Genomic DNA, 21,125 nt, shown 5'->3' with positions numbered 1-21,125 from the left:
TTGGAATCAATGAACTATTAAACCCTGACGCAGCGTTTGGTTGAGCGGATTAGGTATGATAGATTATTTTATCACACTTAATCCTGTGTTTGATACGATTTTTATTTAATCAGCTCAAAATCCTTCCTATGATTGATTATGTGATATTACGTTTGATAAAATAATATCGCATTCCTCCGTAGGATTATTAATCCCTCCTCTATCCCTACTCTCTTTCCAATTTTATCCTTCTTCCTTCACCGCTATTGAACCACCTCGAATGTCGGACCGCCGCCGCTGCCCTCGCCGGACCGCCGCCGCCGGACATACGTCGGACCGCACCGCACAGTCGTCGCCGGACCTTCGCTGGAACGCCATCGCCACCGTCGGACCGCCGACTCACCGCCGTCGCCGGCACGTCGGCTGCCGAACCACCGCCGGACTGTCGGATCACCGCCGCCGGAGTGGAAGAAGGAAAAAAAAAAGGAAGGGCAATTTTGTCCATTCATCAAAAATTTCAAAATTATCCTACACTTAAAAATCTTACCAAACATATTACCATATATTACATATCTACGACAATCATTTTCTTTATCATTTACATACTAATAATTAGTTTATTTTATATTGCAACCAAACGCAGCCTGACATGATTATATACACCAGAGGTTGAGATACCCACGTTGCATATATAATACAATAGAAGAATATTATGTATGATATGGATACAATATCTTTATATTTTTCAAAATTTCGATATAATAATATTTAATATTGAAGAGCTAAAATCTTAAACCATATTTTTGTCACATGTTATTTTAAAAAACGTACATTTATGTAATTAACTAAATAAATATACATACTAAATGATGTTTTAGACAAATTCAAAATTATAGTCTGCTTCCAGTTGTTATTATAGGACGTCGAGTTATTATAGTTATAATATAATATAATATTATATATATATATATATATATATATATATATATATATATATATATATATATATATATATTAAACTAAATTTATAGTTGACATTGAAATCTATTGGAATTAAAATTTAATAGTTCTGAAATTAAATATCATCCAAAAAATGAAAACATAATTAATCATTAATGTATTAATAATAAATAGTTGTTTAGATATTTTTATATCATAAATAATGACATTAAATGAACGAAACATATTTTTGAATGTTTGATTTAATTTTCCACCTCAGAAAGATCGTTATAGTTAAAAATTGTGGTTTTATAAACATGGAGAAAAATCTGACTTCTAGCATATTGAATTTTCAATATGAAAATTTGGTAGATAAGATTTTTGAAAGAAATTCTCTTTCACGGGAAGATAATTTGTAAATTCCGGATTTTCGATAATGTTCCTCCAAGAGGGAAACTTAAAAGATACAGAATAGCCAAAAAGATCGCAGGTAAAAAGATAAAATACCTACCTATACATGATAGCCAAATAGATATATTTTAAGGGGGTTTGAGAGATCATTCTTGATCCTACTTTTGGAAAACTGAAGAAAACAATAGTCACCAGCAATGTTTTCAAAACCGGACCGGACCGGCCGGTTGGACCGGTTCAACCGCGAACCGGTCTCCAGACCGGTCCGGACATAAATAAAAACCCGGAAAACAGGTTTAACCGGAAAAAACCGGTTAAAACCCGGTTCAACCGGAAAAACCGGAAACCGGCCGGTCTTCAGGAACCGGCCGGGTCTGTGAAATTATAAAAAAATTGCCCAGAGATCGGCGACGGTTGTTTCAAAATCCGTCGCTATATAAATTGAACCGCTATATAGTTAGAAACAAAAGATTCGGAGAGTCTCACGTAGAGTGAGCTCTTTTTGAAACTTAAAACGAGTAAAAGATCGTCTCTTAATGATTCGTGGCTGAATTAATAACCTCTGAAACCGAAACAATGAAGGCGGACCGAGATGAAATGTCTGGTAATTCTTGCTTGAAGCATCGAGGATGAGATACTGATGATCACAGGTCTTCGCTGCAAGCTGTTTAAAATATGAGAGATCAGGTCAGTCTTAAAAAATTACAATTGAAAACCCGCTCTATCAAGCATACATGTTTGGCATTTGATAACTAAATCCAACATCTAAATCAACTGAAAAAATGACATTCAATTGATGCCAACAATGAAGCGACCCTTGTCCACAGCAATCAAATACTAGTTCACTTGCACACGCCATTGCTGTAACGAGGAAATTGTGTTTATCACATTCCTTGGCCTTCTAACGTCTTTCGGGTAACATCATTGCAAGCTTGGAAATTTTGCTTCCAAAATTTCCATTGACCCTTACCATACTAGAAACTTAAATCACCGAACATCACAGAGCACTTGTAAGTAGTCTCCGCAATACTGATTCCAATATTTAACAGTGTGAAAGAATGTGCTTGTTCATGCAAGAAAATATTATATAAACCAGAAAGCAAGTGCAATATCTCCGCAAAAGAGTTCATTCAGAAATAATACTCTTTTATCCGTGTATAAAAAGCAAAAACAGCATATTACATTTAAGACGATGCCTTCTCAATAACAAAACTATGAAAGAGAATCAATTAATTCTTCTTCTCTTTTGTATCTTCGAGTACTCTAGTCAAGGGTAACAAAGACAAATGAAAGGCGGGAACACTTCGTCATCAAAATCAGGATAGGCATTGGAAAACGGAAAGTAACAGCTGTCTTGGAAAAAATAATAGAAGAAAGAAGGTGTACAGCATATACATTGTGATCACGGGAAGGAAATTTTGCGAGCTAATAAAGTGGCTTGAATCTAACATAGTATAACGGTTTTGTAATGCTTCCTTCAGATGGCAGAAGGACACCAGACATACTAACTTACCAAAGACGTGAAAAGTGACAAAGGCAGCAAAGGAGGGCCTTCTAGATGTCGCTAGATACCTAAATCAAGAATCAAAATCCAATAGTAAGGTAGCCCTTCATTATCTTCTAAAGTCAATAAGAAATGCAGAAAAGCACAATGAAAATAAATTTCACAAAACAACGGTTTATAAAGGTGAAGAAAATAAAACGCACAAGGCTACAAGAGTGAAGACAGTCACAAAATCAACAAACTTCTCAATTTGTCTGATATCACAAAATGGAGGACAAACTTCCTCATTTGGCATAAAAAGAAAAGAAGAAAGAACGAAGCGGGTGGGACATAATTTTGTTGAATTGTCGTATTATTTATTGCATTTAACGAGAAGAAATAAAGAAAGTTGTGAACATCAGGAGCACAATAGAGAACCGAAACTTAGTCACAAACACACGCATATGATCCTTCACATCATCGATCGTGCAGAGGATGAAAGAATACTATACGTTTAGTTGGCATTATGACACTCAATACCATACAAGAAAACAAAATTAAAATTAACACATACAAGTTAAAAGAATAGTGACAAAATCGGTCCTAGAATATGTAAAGAAAAGATATAAAATATCCAAAAAGAAAACAGATACTAGACATTGTTCACAACCGAAATACTATTTGTTTATTATGTCTCGTATACAAAAACTTGTTTTTAGGAAATAACTAGTTTTATTAAGTAATGCGTGGTAATTGTTCGGTAACAATAAATAAGTCACAAATTTTTAAATGTACATATATTTGATATATTTGTAACATTAACAGTATATGAGAATGACACATTACTATACAAAATTTTGAAAGACTAACATACTAAAATATTATCCCCTTGCACCACATGATTCGAACAAAAGGTATTATTATTATTTAAATCAGAGGGTGTAAAGAAAGCCGAAGTATTTTTCAACTTTTGCATATGTATGTTAACTACATGGTATTTCTGGCATCTTACCAACTATAAAGTATTCAATAGACCTAAGAATTGAGAGATTTGTAGTAAATATCTATTTGTCGTACTCCTTCAAGATAGAAGAATTGTAACTCCTACAAATTTCCTAACCCTTCTATTTGCCCTATCTTCCCTTCTCCACCCTACCAAACTAGAAAAAGAAGTTCGTTCCCCTTGACTTAGAGTAGATGAAGATATAAAGACACACACACACACACACGTGATAACAATTGGTATCATATGCATCCATAGATAAGTCATACACATGAAGCATGACAGAGCATTAAGCCGTAGATTCATAAATATTCAAAATCCCCACCAATGAACAAATTTTCCAAAACAGAATGATTAAACCCATCGGATAGTACCTTCAGGAAGCCAGCCAAAACCACAGCGAGAAACTATGAGCATAGACGTCATCAATGCCGATGCAGTGGCTGTATGGTACGGTTGCATCGACTCCAAGCAAGCACTCATCTCAGCAGGACATCTTATTCCAATTTGTCCAAAGCAAAAGAGGAAAAACAGATTATTAAAGGATTTCAGAAATTAACCATCGTTTTATCAGTATAAGTTCGAATTTGAACTTGAATTTTTTCGTAATTTGCATTTACAGAAAAAATGAAGTACCGAAAGACGCGGTGTGCGAGTGGAGTTCTGGAAGGAAAGCGAAACGCCGAGCGAGTGAACTTTGCCTCGAAGGCGAGCCTGGCGGCGGCGTTACGAACGGTTGGTGCTCGGAAAACGGATCTGACCGCAGTTGACGCGACGGCGATGTTCATTTCTTTCCTTATTTCTTTAGTTTTCAAATTTTTGAAGATCAATTTGAAGAAACCACTGTCCTCTGTACTCAGGGTTTTGGCTAAACGAGGCGTGTAAAAGCAATTGCAAGCGCTTTTGTTAATTACTGTCCGGCCCATATATACTTTATATTTTTAAAATTTACTAGACCGTCCTAATTAATTATTTTCTAAATATAAATTTATAATATCTATATATTAATATAAAATATAATAAAATTATATTAATTCTTATTTAAAATTCATGTTTGAAGTTCTAATTTACTATGTTTTATTTTAAAAAACAATGATATTTATGAAGAAGACATGAGTAATTACTATTTATGTTTGAACTTCCACGAGCTTTTTTTGTCATAGGCTTGAGCAGTGGTCGAGTCAGAAATCCAACATTATCTCAACTAATTTTTTTTTACAAATTCAAAATAATGCATGTCAATTAACTTAGTAAAAAATAATTTTTTAGACTAAAATATTAATTTTACTAGGATCAGTCTTTATTTTTCTTACTTATGTTACATGAGCAAAATACAAAAAATTAAATTTTTATGATTTATGTATTTATTTTCTATTTGAACTACTCGAACTAAATACAAGTTTGGACTTTGGACCAAAATCTCACTATAAAACAATAAAAATGAAAAGATCCGCCCGAGTTGTAGGCGGCTTCGCCCATGGCCTTGAGAAGTCGTGACATGATCTGCTTGAAAATAATAGAAAAACGGACTGATGTAAAAATACAACTATCTTTATTTTTTTAGTTCAATTCAGTCTACTATGAAGACAATTGTTACAATTTTTCTTGAAGTGAGTATAATGAGTATAATGTGAGACCGTCTCACGGATCTTAATCTGTGAGACGGGTCAACCCTACCGATTTCACAATAAAAAGTAATACTTTTAGTATAAGAAGCAATAATTTTTCATGGATGACCAAAATAAGAATCCGTTTCACAAATAAGATCTGTGAAATCGTCTCACACAAGTTTTTGCATTTTTCTCGTTTGGACCAAGGATTATCGTTCACTCTCCACTCCGCGACGAGGACAATTCTCTCACTGTATGATCTGATGAACATGTTTTGCTATGATTTTGCGAAATGGGGATCGTTTTCTCGTTATTTTATTTTTGGAAAAAAATCTGACGGATTTTTTAAAAAAATTAACACTAGTAGAAAAATCGGATTTTACTTCGGCAGGCGGTACTTCGGCAATAATAATTTACGAAGTAATACATTACCAATAACTTCAGTAATAACACAAGCGAAGTAAAATAATATATTTACTTCGGATGTTTAAAAACACGGGCTTCACTATTTTTTATTATTATATTTTACTTCGGTATTTCAATGTTGATGAAGTAAAAAAGAAGAAAACTAAGTTAAATGCCGAAGTAATAAGATGAACCGCGCTGAACATTTGGTGAGGGTTGACAATTTGCGACGGTTTTTTAACCGTCGCCGATCTAGACAGCGACGGTTTTTAAAACGACCGTCGCTATAAGCGACGGTATTTCAACATTCGTCGCAATTAGCGACGGAATTTTTAAAAACCGTCGCTGAGTTATTTCGATTATATCATTTATCCTTCGTAGACGAGCTCATTAACGCGCCACATTTTCCACTCACCGCCATTCTCGCTTCGAACCGCCAACACCACCGCCGTTCAACTCACCGAGAGAGAAGCAAAACACCACCACCACCACCGTAAGTCTAGTTATTCCGTCCCTGATGTAAAAAAAATCATCTACTTTTGAAATACAGTGATTTTTTTTTACTTGGTTTCTTGTTTGCTCTCAAAATTTGCTAATTTGAGTTGAATAAACCATGTGATTTACTAAAGCATTTCGATTATCGTCTTGTTCATGATGCTAGTATAAGTAATGTGTAAATCTCAAATTTCTTTAACGAACAATTTTCCATTACATTGAGTGCCACAGTATTCAATTCTTGGTGTTTCGATGAAGAACATATTGGACCTTGTGTGTATCATTCTTTTCTAGATGTATTATTTGTAAAACTTAGGTTTTGGCAGCAACGTGCTATCGATTGCTTAACATATGGTCCGGGCAAAATGTCTACTTTATTACAACATGTGCGTTTCTGTCTTCATATTCTTATATATATATATATATATATATATATATATATATATATATATATATATATATATATATATATACCTCGTGGGCAGTTTTACCCTTATATCCCAACACACAGAATGTGCCTAAAATAAATATATGGGAAGAATACAGGGGGATAACTCATATATATGGATATTATTTGCATTTTAAAAAAAAGGTTCATAATATCTCATTTCTCACATCTTTTCTCATTCTTACTTTTCCACTAAGCACTAAATTATCATTTTATTTCTTGTTAGTCATTGTCTCCGTCGATTTTTTTTGTTTTTCTAACTTATATGCATCTGTGTAGTCTTCTTTTGTTTGTTAGTCAATAGGTAGTCTCCTTTCGTGTTTGAGATATATTTTATTGTTGTCTTTGAGATATATTTTATTGTTGAGATAATGTGTTGTCATTGGGATATATTTTATTGTTGAGATAATGTGTTGCCATTGGGATATATTTTATATTAGTGATAAAAAAAAGAAATTTTGTTGGGTTGCTTTACAATCATACATTGGTTCTATCTTTCTGATTCTTCCCTCTTATATTTTACACGGCCATGATTTTTTTCTCTCTCTTGGGGTTGTGTTTTTGCTTTATCTGTTGTTTTTGTTCCGAATTATGTTTGATCGTTTGTTATTTCGTATGAGTTATCCGTTTCTTGATATTATGTTGATGTCCAGAAGTAAGTCGTCTCTTATGGCTATTTTGAATCGTTTTTTAGTCTTGAGCTTCATTTCAGGATAATTTAGGATTTATGACATAAAATATGCAGCACTTATGACATAAAATAATCCAGCAAAAAGTTCGATACATATATAAAAATTATTGGTTTATATTTATAAATTAGTGTTTTTTGTGCGTGCGTGTGTGTGAATCATTCTTGACTGCGTAATGGAAATTCTGAAATATGAAGTTTCAAGGTACGCATTTGGTGGGCAGTAGCTAGGCAAGATGTTTGAGTAGCAGTGCATGAAAATGAGGTTGGTTGGTTAAGAGTAATAATGAAAAATGGACAGAGATGTGTGGGCTTAACATTATCCCTTGATTTCTTGTATGTTGACTGAGGCACAGAGACATGAATATTGGGTACTGGACTACACGTGCACTGCTCTGAGCTTGGCTCTTTTTTTTCTCAATGAGTGTTAAGGTTATACTATTAATCTCGATCCTGATATTTGTTTGGAAAGACATACAGCTAAATGATGATGTTTGTATGGAGATATTTGCCCAACATCCCCCAGGTTTTTCTGTTCTCTTGGGGATATGTGTAAATATATGGATTGAGTTTTTTAAGATGTGTTGTGTAAATTTGGGTGGTGCGTTACCTGCCTCTACCAGTACTGCTATATTTTATATCTGTCAATTTTTATTTGAAATAGAAGAATCTAATGTATTTTCTTTTTCAAATTTCAGTTTGCAGGATGCATCAAGAACCAGTACTACACCCAATGTCAATATGACGAGGTTAGAAGTGAATGGAGTGAATTTGTTTACTCCTATGTAGGTGCTTAGATGGATGGTGTATGTTGGGATAAATATTTTGTTTGTCATTCTAGATTTTTGGATATACTTTTGGTTTTGTGGATGTATTTTTTGGGTTACTTGTGGATTGATGAATATGTAATTGTGGATTCGTGGATATTAATCATTTTTAGATTAATTTATGAATTTAATTATATTAGTATATTAAGTCATACGAAGTTGTTTTGCGCAATTACTTCACCAAAATGTTAATTTACTTCACCATTATAGATTATATTTACTTCGACAAATAAGAAATCAGACGAAGTGATAGAATTAATTTACTTCACCATTATTCTGTAAAAATGAAGTTGTTTTCCGCAATTACTTCACCAAAATACAAATTATTGAAGTCTTTCGAACCAGTTACTTCGTCACTAAATGTAAATTGTGAAGTAACATGATATAAAATACTTCACCAAATACGATAAATGTTGAAGTTATAGATTATCTTTACTTCAACAAATAGGATAAATTATGAAGTTGTTTGCGTCTATTACTTCACCAACATACATAACTACGAAGTCTGCCAGATGAATTACTTCGTCACTCAATGTAAATTGTGAAATAAAATATTATAAAGTACTTCGCTAAATAATAATTACGACGAAGTTATATATAATCTATTACTTCCCTATTTACAAAAATCGATGAAGTAAAACACATTTCTTACTTCGGCACCGGTCCAATTCGGGACCGGTTTTCTTTCGAAAACCGGCCAAAGACTTCAGTAGTTTCAAGCATACAACTTCGGTTATTATGCGAAGTAAAAGGTACATCTATTACTTCACGTCCATATACTTCGGCAATTAAGTACCCTATTACTTCAGATATTATCTGAAGTAAAAAGTGATTTTTGGCATAGTGTAATATTGTTGAAAAATAATATTTAAAATGTGTGTATTGAATATTTGAATGTTGAAAATAAGAGTTGTAATTATTGAAAATTAGTGTGTGATGATGTAGGTAATGATGAAATTGTTTTTGGATTGTTTTCCAAAGAAATCCTATAAATAGGTCTCCATTTGTAAAAATTTGATACAATTGAGTAGAGAAAAAAATATTATAAAGTGTGTAGTTTGGTAAATTTTGAGAGTTTGAGATTTTTACTTTTTACCATAAATTTTTACTTTTTCACAACAAGTTATCAGCACGAACCTCTAAAAGTCCTCTATCCTTTTTCAAGCTCCAAACAGAAGAAAAAGGTAACAAAAGTAATAATATTTATTTTACTGTTATTTATTTATTGTGTATATATATTTAATATAATATAATGTTATTATTAATAATAAAAATAAATTTTTCAAAAATTTGTTATAAATCCTGGGAGGATGTTAAGACGACATCCCACACTCCCGGTAAGGGATACGACAAGTATAAAAGCCTGTAAGGTTTTTAAACAAAATAAAATATAACACTTCATTATAATAATGTGATATGATATACATAATTATTTAAACATGTATAATATTATATACATCATATTATTACCATAAAATTATACAAATACATACATTATTTTTTTGTACACCAACGGTCATAAACGGTGACAAAACGGCTAGTTTTTGCCCTATAAATATGATCTCACAAACTCTTTCAATCACTTCAACTTTCTCTTCTTATCTAAAAATTATCCATCATCAATTTTTTCGAAGAAAAAAGAAGATGGCTTTCTCAAGGTTATTTTTAATTATTTTGGTTATCATACTCACGAGTCTTTTATTTATCGGAGAATATCCTCCTCGTGTGTTTTATTTATTTTTACAAATGTTTGTACTTGTTGTTTATCCATTACTTTGTATTGCAATATTCATTAACTAATAAAATGCATCGTAATTTTTTTTAGTACCACCATGTCAAATTTAACAAAGCTCGAATTTGTTGCGCTCGACATCATGGGGAAAAATTATATGTCATGGACTCTCGATGTAGAAATGCATCTTGAGTCATTGGGTCTAAGTGAGACAATAAAAGAAAATGGCATATCGACATCACAAGAAAAGGCAAAAGCCATTATATTTTTGCGTCGACATCTCGACGAGGGATTGAAATGTGAATATTTAATTGAAAAAGATCTCATGGCTTTGTGGAAAGGATTGAAAGAAAGATTTGAACATATAAGGGAAGTTATACTTCCGACCGCCCGTGATGAATGGAATATGTTAAGATTCCAAGATTTTAAGAAAGTCAGTGATTACAATTCAGCGATGTATCGAATAATCTCGCAGCTAAAATTTTGTGGACATGAGGTCACAGAATCGGAAATGTTTGAAAAAACATTTTTCACGTTTCATGCATCAAATATTACTCTACAGCAACAATATAGAGTACGTGGATTTGCGAGATATTCTGAACTCATCGCCTGTCTTCTTGTGGCGGAAAAAAACAACGAGCTATTAATGAGAAATCATCAGTCCCGACCCACTGGATCAACAGCATTTACTTCTGGAAATGCTGTAAGTAAAAATGAATTTAAACCTCGAAACCAAAATCAAATTCAAAGACAAGATTTTGGTCGAGGTCGAGGTCGTGGACGTGGACGTGGACGTGGAATTGGCCATGGTCGTGGTCGAGGCCGTGATTTTGAAAACAATAGAGATATGTATTTTTATAACTCATCTCAAAAGAGCGTCCCAAGCCATCCACAGAAAAGACATCATGAGAATACAAGTGTTAATGAGAATCACTCAAAAAGATATGAAAGTTCTTGTTTCAGATGTGGTACTCCAGGACATTGGTCCCGTATTTGTCGAGCCCCTGAGCATCTTTGCAAACTTTATAAAGAATCATTAAAGGGGAAAGAAAAGGAGACCAACTTCATTGAACGCAGTGACTGTTTGAGTGATTCAACTCATTTTGATGCTGGTGATTTTATGAATGATTTCTCTGGAAATGATCAATATGTTGGTGGGATAGAAATGAACAATATTGATGCTGCAGATTTTCTCAATGATTTCTCTGAAAATGAACAATATAATGGTAGAATATAAATGTACAATAATTTATTTTCATGTATTCATATAATAATGTTTTATTGTACAATTATGATATGTGTTATATTTATATATGTATTGTCAGTAATTTTATTTCATTGTATATTTTTTTTAAGTTCAAATATGGAAAATGCTATGAGCAAAGCTGAAGTTTGCATACCCGATAGTGGTACAACGCACACTATCCTCCGAGATAAAAGATATTTCTTGGAACTAAAACCAACAAAAACAACGATGAATACAATATCATGTCATGTAGACTTGATTAAAGGATGTGGTAAAGCACAATTTTTGTTACCTAATGGTACAAAATTTTTTGATCAATGATGATTTATATTCACCACAATCGAAAAGAAATTTGTTGAGTTTTAATGATATATATTCCCATGGGTTTGATACTCAAACAGTGAATGAAGGGAATGAGAAATATATGTGTCTTATCACATATAAATCAAGAAAGAAATATGTGATCGAAAAACTACCAATGCTCCTTACTGGATTGCATTATACACATATAAGTCCCATTGAATCAAATATGGTAGTTGATAATTCTTCAATATTAACGAATTGGCATGACCGATTGGGACATCCTGGTTCAACAATGATGCGAAGAATCATAGAAAATACACATGGTCATCCACTGAAAGACCAGAAGATCTTTCAGAATAATAAGTTTCAATGTAAAGCATGTTCTCTTGGAAAACTTATTATAAGACCATCACCAGTCAAAATCCAAACTGAATCACCAATGTTTCTTGAACGTATTCAGGGTGATATTTGTGGACCAATCCATCCACCTTGTGGACCATTCAGATACTTTATGGTATTGATTGATGCCTCCAGCAGATGGTCACATGTATGTTTATTGTCAACTCGAAATGTTGCATTTGCAAGATTACCTGCTCAAATAATAAAATTGAGGAATCAATTTCCCGATCTTATACAATCAAGAAAATTAGACTTGATAATGCTGGTGAATTTACTTCTCAGACTTTCAATGATTATTGTATGTCTATGAGAATCATTGTTGAGCATCCTGTTGCTCACGTACATACACAGAATGAATTGGCTGAATCATTGATTAAACGTCTGCAAATGATTGCTAGACCAATGATTATGAAAACAAAGCTCCCTATTTCTATATGGGGACATGCAATTTTACATGCTGCTTCATTAATTCGCATCAGACCAAGTGCATATCATAAAAAATCCCCATTGCAGCTTGCATTTGGTAAAGAACCAGACATTTCTCATTTGAGAATTTTTGGATGTATGGTGTATGTGCATGTTGCACCACCGCAACGAAAGAAAATGAGACATCAAAGAAAGGTTGGAATTTATATCGGTTACGATAGTCCATCAATCATTCGATATCTTGAACCTCAGACAGACGACGTGTTCACAGCACGTTTTGCTGATTGTCATTTTAATGAGAAAATCTTCCAAATGTTAGGGGGAGAACAGAAACATACCGAAAAGGAAATTACATGGCATGTATCATCATTGTTACATCTGGATCCAAGAACACAACAATGTGAAAAAGATGTACATCAAATTGTGCACTTGCAAAGAATAGAAAATCAAATACCAGATGCATTTACATATGCAAAAGGGGTAACTAAATCATATATACATGCTGTAAATGCTCCTGCTCGAATTGAAATTCCAAAGAAACAAATTGAACAAAGTCATGATGTCGTAAAACGCCTGAAGCGTGGAAGGCCAGTCGGTTCCAAGGATAAAAATCCTCGAAAAAGAAAATTCATAGAGAAACACGATGATCACAAAATAGAGAATGATGTTCCCGAAGAAACACATGATGATCACAAAATAGAGAATGGTGTTCCTGAAGAAACACATGATGATAAAAATGTTCTGTCAGAACCACAAACTGACGAGAATCATGAAATCTCTATCAATTATATTAATACTGGAAAAATATGGAACCAAAAAGATATAGAAGAAATCGATGATATATTTTCTTATAATGTGGCAATCGACATCATAAATGATAATGAAGATCATGAACCAAAATCTTTTGGGGAATGTAAAAATCGGCAGGATTGGATAAAATGGAAAGAAGTCATCCAGGTTGAATTGGATTCGCTAAATAAACGTAATATTTTTGGACATATAGTCCTTACACCTGAAGGTGTAAAACCTGTTGGATACAAATGGGTTTTTATTCGAAAGCGAAATGAGAAAATTGAAATAGTAAGATATAAAGCTCGACTTGTTGCACAAGGTTTTTCTCAAAGGCCTGGAATTGATTATGAAGACGCGTATTCTCCCATGATGGATGCAATTACGTTTTGGTATTTGATTAGCTTGGCAGTATCTGAAAATTTAGAAATGCGTCTTATGGATGTTGTTACAACTTACTTATATGGATCACTTGATAGTAATATATATATATGAAAATCCCTGAAGGATTTAAGATGCCTGAAGCACAAAGTTCAAAACCCTGAGAATGTTATTCTGTGAAATTACAAAGATCATTATATGGGTTGAAGCAATCCGGTCGAATGTGGTATAATCGACTAAGTGATCACTTGATGAAAAATGGATATGTAAATAATTCAATATGCCCTTGTGTTTTCACTAAGAAAACAACATCCGGATGCGTAATTATTGCTGTATATGTTGATGATTTAAACATCATTGGAACGAATAAAGAAATTCAAGAAGTTGTGTCATACTTGAAGGAAGAATTTGAAATGAAGGATCTTGGAAAAACCAAGTATTGTTTGGGTTTACAAATTGAACAAAAAGAATGCGGAATGTTTGTTCACCAGACAAATTATACAGAAAAGATCCTTAAACTATTTAATATGGATAAATCATATCCTTTAAGTACTACAATGGTTGTTAGATCATTAAACATAGAAAAAGATCCATTCCGTCCATGTGAAGATGATGAAGATATTCTTGGTCTAGAAGTACCATATCTAAGTGCTATCGGTGCCCTTATGTATCTTACAAATTGTACAAGGCCTGATATATCTTTTGCCGTAAATTTGTTGGCAAGATTTAGCACATATCCAACAAAGAGACACTGGAACGGAATTAAACATATATTCCGTTATCTACGAGGAACGACAGACTTGAGACTTTTATATTCAAAAGATGTTAATCCAAGTATAATTGGTTATGCCGATGCTGGATACTTATCTGATCCATACAAGGCACGTTCCCAAACTGGATATGTATTTACTCGTGGAGGCACTGCAATTTCTTGGCGTTCACAGAAACAAACGCTCGTAACAACTTCATCAAATCATGCCGAGATTATTGCACTACATGAAGCAAGCCGTGAATGTGTATGGTTAAAATCAATGATCCAACATATCCAAATCTCATGCGGATTATCATTTGACGAGAAGCCTGTGATACTATATGAAGATAATGCTGCATGTGTTGCTCAAATGAAAGAAGGATACATAAAAAGCGACAGAACTAAACATATTCTTCCTAAGTTCTTCGCATTCACCAAGGAGCTTGAGAATAATAAATGTATTGATGTTTGTCACATTCAATCAAGTGAAAACTCATCAGATCTCTTCACAAAGGCACTTCCTACGACAATATTCAGAAAGCACATATATAATATTGAAAGCGGACCGGTTACGGTGGCCGGAAGCCGCAACGGAAGCAAAAAATTCGAAATTTTGAGGAGGAAATTTCGGCCACCCCAAATAAATCTTGTGTAATATTTACAAAATCAAAAACATACATAGGATGTTAAAGAAATGTACCTATCAACTTTAAAAAGTTGATTGTGGCTCCAACTTTGTTGTTGAACAACAAAGCTCTTGAATGGAAGATGAATCTACAAGCTCTCCTCCTTTCCTCTTGAATCTTTCCTTCAAATTAGGCCCACCACCAACTAGGTAGATCCTCTCACAATTTGCACTAGAAAAATGTGAGGATTTTTCAAAGAGAAGTGTGTGTTCTTAAACAATTCAAAAACACAAAAATGGAAGAAAAACTTGGAGAGAAAATGGGAGCAATATTTCGGCCATATGCTTGGAGGAGAATAATTTTAATTCCATGTCTTGGTGTTGCAAAAAGCAAAAGTGAAAAGTAGCATGCCATGCCATTATTTTATTCAAAAGTAATCTCCAACCCTTCACCTCCCATGCATGCATACAATATAGTTTTTAATCAAATTAAAAACTTTGGACTAAATTTAATTATCTCAAACATATTTGAGACTAATTAAACATTACTTGAATTTACCCAAGTCCCACTAGTTAAATAATTATTTTAATTGAGCTCTACAAGACTCAATATTATTTAATTAATCCAACACTTGAATTAATTTAATCATTTGGGCTCTACAAGGCCCACTAGTGTTTGATTAATTCAACACTTGAATTAATTTAATTTAGTCCATTATAATGTTTATGAAAATCACAATTTTCAAATACATTATTCTCTTGGCCAAATTTTAATTTAGGAACACTTCCATAAATCAAAATTTACATTTCTCTCATAGAAGTCATACTTCTATTTTTCTTTGCACTTATAAACTCATTTATAAGTCGTTCAACACATTGAACTATTTTCTCCTTTATAGAAGTCATACTTCTAATTTTCCTTACGCTTATAAACTCCTTTATAAGCCGTTCAACACATTGAACTATTTTTACTTCTCATCGGGATTTACAAAGCTAGTACTTGTGTGGCCCTCAATGGTTCATTGATACAACTAGCCGTGGGTTCACATCTCCATGTGATTCGGACTAAACATGTCCTTATTCGAGCATACCCCAATTGCTCCATTCTTACTTATCAACTCCTTGATAGTAAGAACGTCAGAACTCAAGTCTGATAATACCCAACCAATCACGTTAAACGCCTAGCAGCATCGCTTACGTGATTCCCTAGGTATCACATGATAGTGCCTGCAAGAACCATTCAATTATGGTTAGCGTACAGTACGGTCCCTTCAACTCATATATCCCGATCGATTCGACAACCATTGGTTTATCGAGAGTTGTCAATGAATCGATACTATGTGTCATGTTGTAGTTGCATCGATGGTGTAATCTATGAAACCCCTTTCATAATTACAACCATACTCTGGCCAGAGATTTCGATCTACATACACATGATAACACATAGGATATCCATACCCGAAGGTAAGCGGTGAATCCCCGACTACAATGCATCGACTCCTATGTGTTTCGACATAACACCCAACCTTGCCACCTGGTGACCCCATGAGAGTCGGTAAACAAGTCAAAGTGTAATTCTAGCACATAGAGTCTCAATGTTGTCCCGGGTCATAAGGACTAATTCTGTACAACCATAAACCAGGACTTTTCCACTCGATAAGTGAGAACCACTTGGAAAGTCCTTTTATGGAGGGTTGTTCAGTGCACTCTACCAGGAGCACCTATCTGCATGTTCGGACATCACAATGTCCCCTACCAATGAAACATGGTACTCACATCGCAGATACTAGTCTCTAACTCGAGCGGCCTATATCCTTCTTAGTGGCGGCTGAATCGACTAGGAACCGTTTAGAATATACAGTATTACAAATATGAGTTTCATGATACTCATCATATGAGCATCTCATATTCTTTCTACAATTTGTATATTCAAGGGCTTTATCTATGCAGCTAGCATGGGTATACAGATAAAGATTTGCCAAAGTAATAATTTCAAATATTATTAAAATAAAGACTGCTTATACATAGAGTTTCATTGTGAACACTCGGCCAACACTTGGCTCGACGGGCACCTACTCTAACAATCTCCCACTTGCACTAGAGCCAACTACCCATATGCTTAAAACCCATTGATTCGCGATGCTTGTCGAATAATGGTCCAGGTAAAGGCTTAGCTAGTGGATCAACAACATAATCTGCGGAGCCGACTTTGTCAATAGACACTACTCTTCATTCCACAATCTCTCCGAGGATGTGGTACTTTCTCAATACTAGTTTGGATTTCTGATGAGACCTTGGCTCCTTTGCTTGAGCTATAGCTCCCGTGTTGTCACACAACACCGGGATAGGAGCAATTCCATTAGGAATGACGTCCAACTCTTGGACGAAATTCCTTATCCAAACAGCCTCTCTTGCTGCACCTGATGCAGCAATGTATTCGGCCTCTGTGCTGGAATCCGTATTATTGTCTTGCTTGGAACTCTTCCAAGAGACAGCAGCACCGTTGAGCATGAATACAAAACTAGAGGTTGACTTCGAGTTATCGATATCGCTTTGGAAGCTAGAGTCGGTATAGCCTTCCAATTTCAGTTCTCTACCCCCATAGACCAAGAACAACTTATTGGTCCTTCTCAACAACTTGAGGATGTCTTTCACAGCTTTCTAGTTGTGGAAGACCGGGGTTCGATTGATATCTTTTCACTACACATAGTGAAAACGCCACGTCAGGACGTGTAGATATCATCCCATACATGATGTTACCAATTGTTGAAGCATACGGAATGCGTGTCATCGTCACTATCTCTGCATCAGTCTCAGGAGACAGACTTGGATAGGGACACGCCATGACACATTGGTAGATGTCCTCTCAAGGACGCATCCATCGAGAACCGCTTCACGATGGTATCATGTATGTGGACTGGGTGAGACCAAGCCATCTTTTCGATCTATCTCTATAGATCTGTATCCCAATACAAAAGATGCTTCTCCTAAGTCCTGCATCGAGAACTTACTCGTTAACCATATCTTAGTTGATTGCAACATTCCTACATCATTCCCAATGAGTAGAATATTATCAACATATAACACCAGGAATGTCACAACACTCCCACTGACCTTCTTATACACATAGGGTCCCTCATGATTCTTAGTAAATCAAACTATTTGATTGTACTGTCGAATCTGAGGTTCCAACTCCTAGATACCTGCTTTAGATCATAAATAGATCTCTGAAGTTTGCATACCATATGCTCACTTCCGATAGATGTAAACCCTTCAGGTTTAGACATGTAAATAACTTTCTTAAAATCCCCATTTAAGAAAGTTTGTCTTGACATCCATCTGCCATATCTCATAGTCATACTATGCAGCTATGGCTAATAAAATCCTTATGGACTTGAACATTGCGATTGGGAAAAGGTTTCCTCAAAGTCAACTCCTTGTCTTTGAGTACATCCTTTTGCCACCAATCGCGCCTTGAAGGTCAACACCTTCCCATCCTCCCCAAGTCCCTGTGGGAACAGTTCCCACAGGTGGATCCACAAGATCCTACACTTGGTTCGAATGCATGGAATTCAACTCAGATTCCATTTCTTCAAGTCACTTGGATGAATTGGCATCAGATAACGCTTCCTTGAAGGTCCATGGATCACATCCATGGTTAGGCTCATCATGGCCTTCTTCAAGAAGCTGACCATACCTCATAGGTGGTCTCGAGACTTTCTCGTATCTGCTAGGAGCTTGTATCTCCTCTCTTGGCTCATCGGGTGTGGGTTCTATAATTGTGGGTTTCTCTCGAACCTCTTCGAGTTCTATCATCTCCCTTTTTTTTTATCCAATAGAAAATCCCTTTCAAAAAGGTTGCATTCCTAGAAACAAACACCTTTGTTTCTTGGGGATGATAGAAATAATATCCAACTTAATTCCTTGGATATCCCACAAAGTAACATAAAATGGATCAACAATCCAATTTATCTCATACTACCTGCTTCACATAAGCAGGGCTCCCCATATTCTAAGATAAGAATATTTGGGAGGCTTACCCATCCATATCTCACATGGTATCTGCCTTTGAATGGACATTTAGTAGAATATCTTTTACTTTTAAGTTATAGAGATCGTTTTTCAAGTTCTCAAGTACCAATTAAACATTCATTCTTGTAAATGTTGCAAACACCTTTGCTAAATAAACAAGAATATCCATTTTTATCACAATAGAAATGGAAGCAATGTTTTACACCAAACAGGTACAAACAAAACATCTCTTAAAATTAACTTAAAGTCATTGTTCAACAATAAGTAAACATCCTTAATAGCCTTGGCAGCAACTCTTGCTCCATTGCCCATCCTCAAGAAGGTCACACCTTCCTTAAGCTTCCTACTTCTTCCCATCACCTGTAACCCATTACAGAGATGTGAGTCACAACCGGTATCTAATACCCAAGAAGTAGAGTTAATTAAAATGTTTACTTAAATTTAGAACATACCGTTTCCAGAACACTTCTGGGCAAGATATTCTTTGCAATTACGCCTCCAATGTCCAGGCTTCTTGCAGTGATGACATACATCATTAGTCTTGTCAGCCTTAACTGGTCTGGCTGCCTCAACAGGGTTCGGAGATTGCCTCAACAAGGGCACGTTCTTCTCGGGATGTTGGAAAGAACTCTTCTTTCCCTTCCCATGTGGATCAATCTTCGTACCAGATGAAGAACCCACATAAAGAACCAACTTCTCTTTCTTGATGGTGGATTCAAACGTAACAAGCATGTTCACCAACTCCTCAAGGGTCGGTTCCATCTTGTTCATGTTGAAGTTCACCACAAAAGGATCAAATGAGCTAGGCAGCGATAACAGCAACATGTCGGTGGTCAACTCCGAAGGCAGGATCAGATCCATGCCAACGAGCTTGTCCACGAGCCCGATCACCTTTAGGCCATGCTCATGGACCGAGGTCCCCTCTCGCATGCGCAAAGTGATCAGCTCCTTGACGGTAGCATGCCTAAGAGGACGCGTTTGCTCTCCAAAGAGCTCTTTGAGATGCAAATGAATGTCAGCAGCACTCTTTGCACCCTCAAAACGCCTCTGTAGCTCATCGTTTATAGAAGTCAGCATATAACACCTGGCTATCAAGTCATGGTCACACCATTCCTTGTAAGCCTGCAATTCCTCAGGATTGCAGTCAGTCGGAGCCTCAACAGGGGGCGACTGAGTTAGTGTATATGTTACCCTTTCCGAATTTAAGACTATTTTCAAATTTCTTAGCCAAGTGAGGTAATTAGGTCCAGTTAATATGTGTTTGTCGAGTATTATAGATATCGAATTGCGCATCGAAGACATTGTCGATTTGTACTGAAAAGTAAAAACAGATAAATGTTGATGACTATTTTAAATATTTAGTAAGATATGAAGTTTGGACTTATACTTCATAAATATTTGCTCCCACTGTTTTGACATCTTTCACTACCCTCTAGTGAAAACGGGAAACTCCTTTCCTCAGTAGGTACGTAAGGTCCAATTAGCGAATTATGATCCCGAATAATATCAGCCAATCACAAAACCTAAAAGGTAGTTTCCAATTGCATCACAATGCAACCCTTAACGTAAACTTTTGTCTCACGTTTGATTAGGACCCAATAATATGACGTCGTTCATCTTCACGTGTCAAGCCTTACCCATCGATGTTGAACCTTAATGGACGGTCGCCATGAGTTCCCTCAATAATATGAGCCGAAATCATGGGAGTTCCACGTAGTTCACATCACCATGTCAATGGATGTCACTTTCCGGCACTCGAGGCTACCCCAATAATATGAGCCGAGCCCCGAGTACGGGTAGCGTTCATCATGCACCCATTGTCGATGGAAGACAAGGAAATTATAAACAAATTTATAATTCCCCTTTTCGGGCTTGATATTTATTTTGAATCTTATTCAAAATGAGGGTTTTTTAATTTTGAAAGGTCTCATCATTAATTTTATTTTAAAAGCTCGCCATGTTTGATCGTATGTTTGCCGGATTCATGCAACTTTGTTATTATAATAATAATAACGCACATACTCATTATTTATAACATATCATGCATATATCATAAATAGAAAACAATACAAGGATGATCAATCGCCCCAAAACTAATGGCCCGTGTGAGCCAAACATGGGCCTAGGTCCAATCCTAGGGTAAATGCACGGGA

At 35.2% G+C, this 21,125-nt stretch overlaps 1 protein-coding gene across 1 annotated transcript; it reads right to left on the bottom strand.

The window, feature by feature from the left end:
* Nucleotides 1–1,381: 1,381 nt before the first annotated feature.
* LOC140822771 (protein NUCLEAR FUSION DEFECTIVE 6, mitochondrial-like) lies at nucleotides 1,382–4,720 on the bottom strand. The gene is made up of 3 exons (XM_073183645.1): nucleotides 4,452–4,720; nucleotides 4,190–4,311; nucleotides 1,382–1,993 (listed from the first exon to the last, which is right to left on the bottom strand). The coding sequence occupies exons 1-3, from the start codon at nucleotides 4,601–4,603 to the stop codon at nucleotides 1,974–1,976; spliced, it is 294 nt and encodes a 97-aa protein (XP_073039746.1). The 5' UTR covers nucleotides 4,604–4,720; the 3' UTR covers nucleotides 1,382–1,973.
* Between the last annotated feature and the right edge of the window lie 16,405 nt (nucleotides 4,721–21,125).

Source organism: Primulina eburnea, chromosome 2 (assembly GCF_022965805.1).
Source record: "Primulina eburnea isolate SZY01 chromosome 2, ASM2296580v1, whole genome shotgun sequence".
NCBI classification, from domain to species: Eukaryota; Viridiplantae; Streptophyta; class Magnoliopsida; order Lamiales; family Gesneriaceae; genus Primulina; species Primulina eburnea.
Note: the sequence above shows the minus strand (reverse complement) of the source record. Positions and strands in the feature narration are given on the sequence as shown.

Coding starts and splice junctions, on each gene's coding strand:
- LOC140822771 (XM_073183645.1), bottom strand. CDS start 4,603: ATGAACATCGCCGTCGCGTCAACTGCGGTCAGATCCGTTTTCCGAGCA. Junction 4,312..4,451: donor CTCGCACACCGCGTCTTTCG/GTACTTCATTTT, acceptor AATTGGAATAAG/ATGTCCTGCTGAGATGAGTG. Junction 1,994..4,189: donor TTTTGGCTGGCTTCCTGAAG/GTACTATCCGAT, acceptor TATTTTAAACAG/CTTGCAGCGAAGACCTGTGA.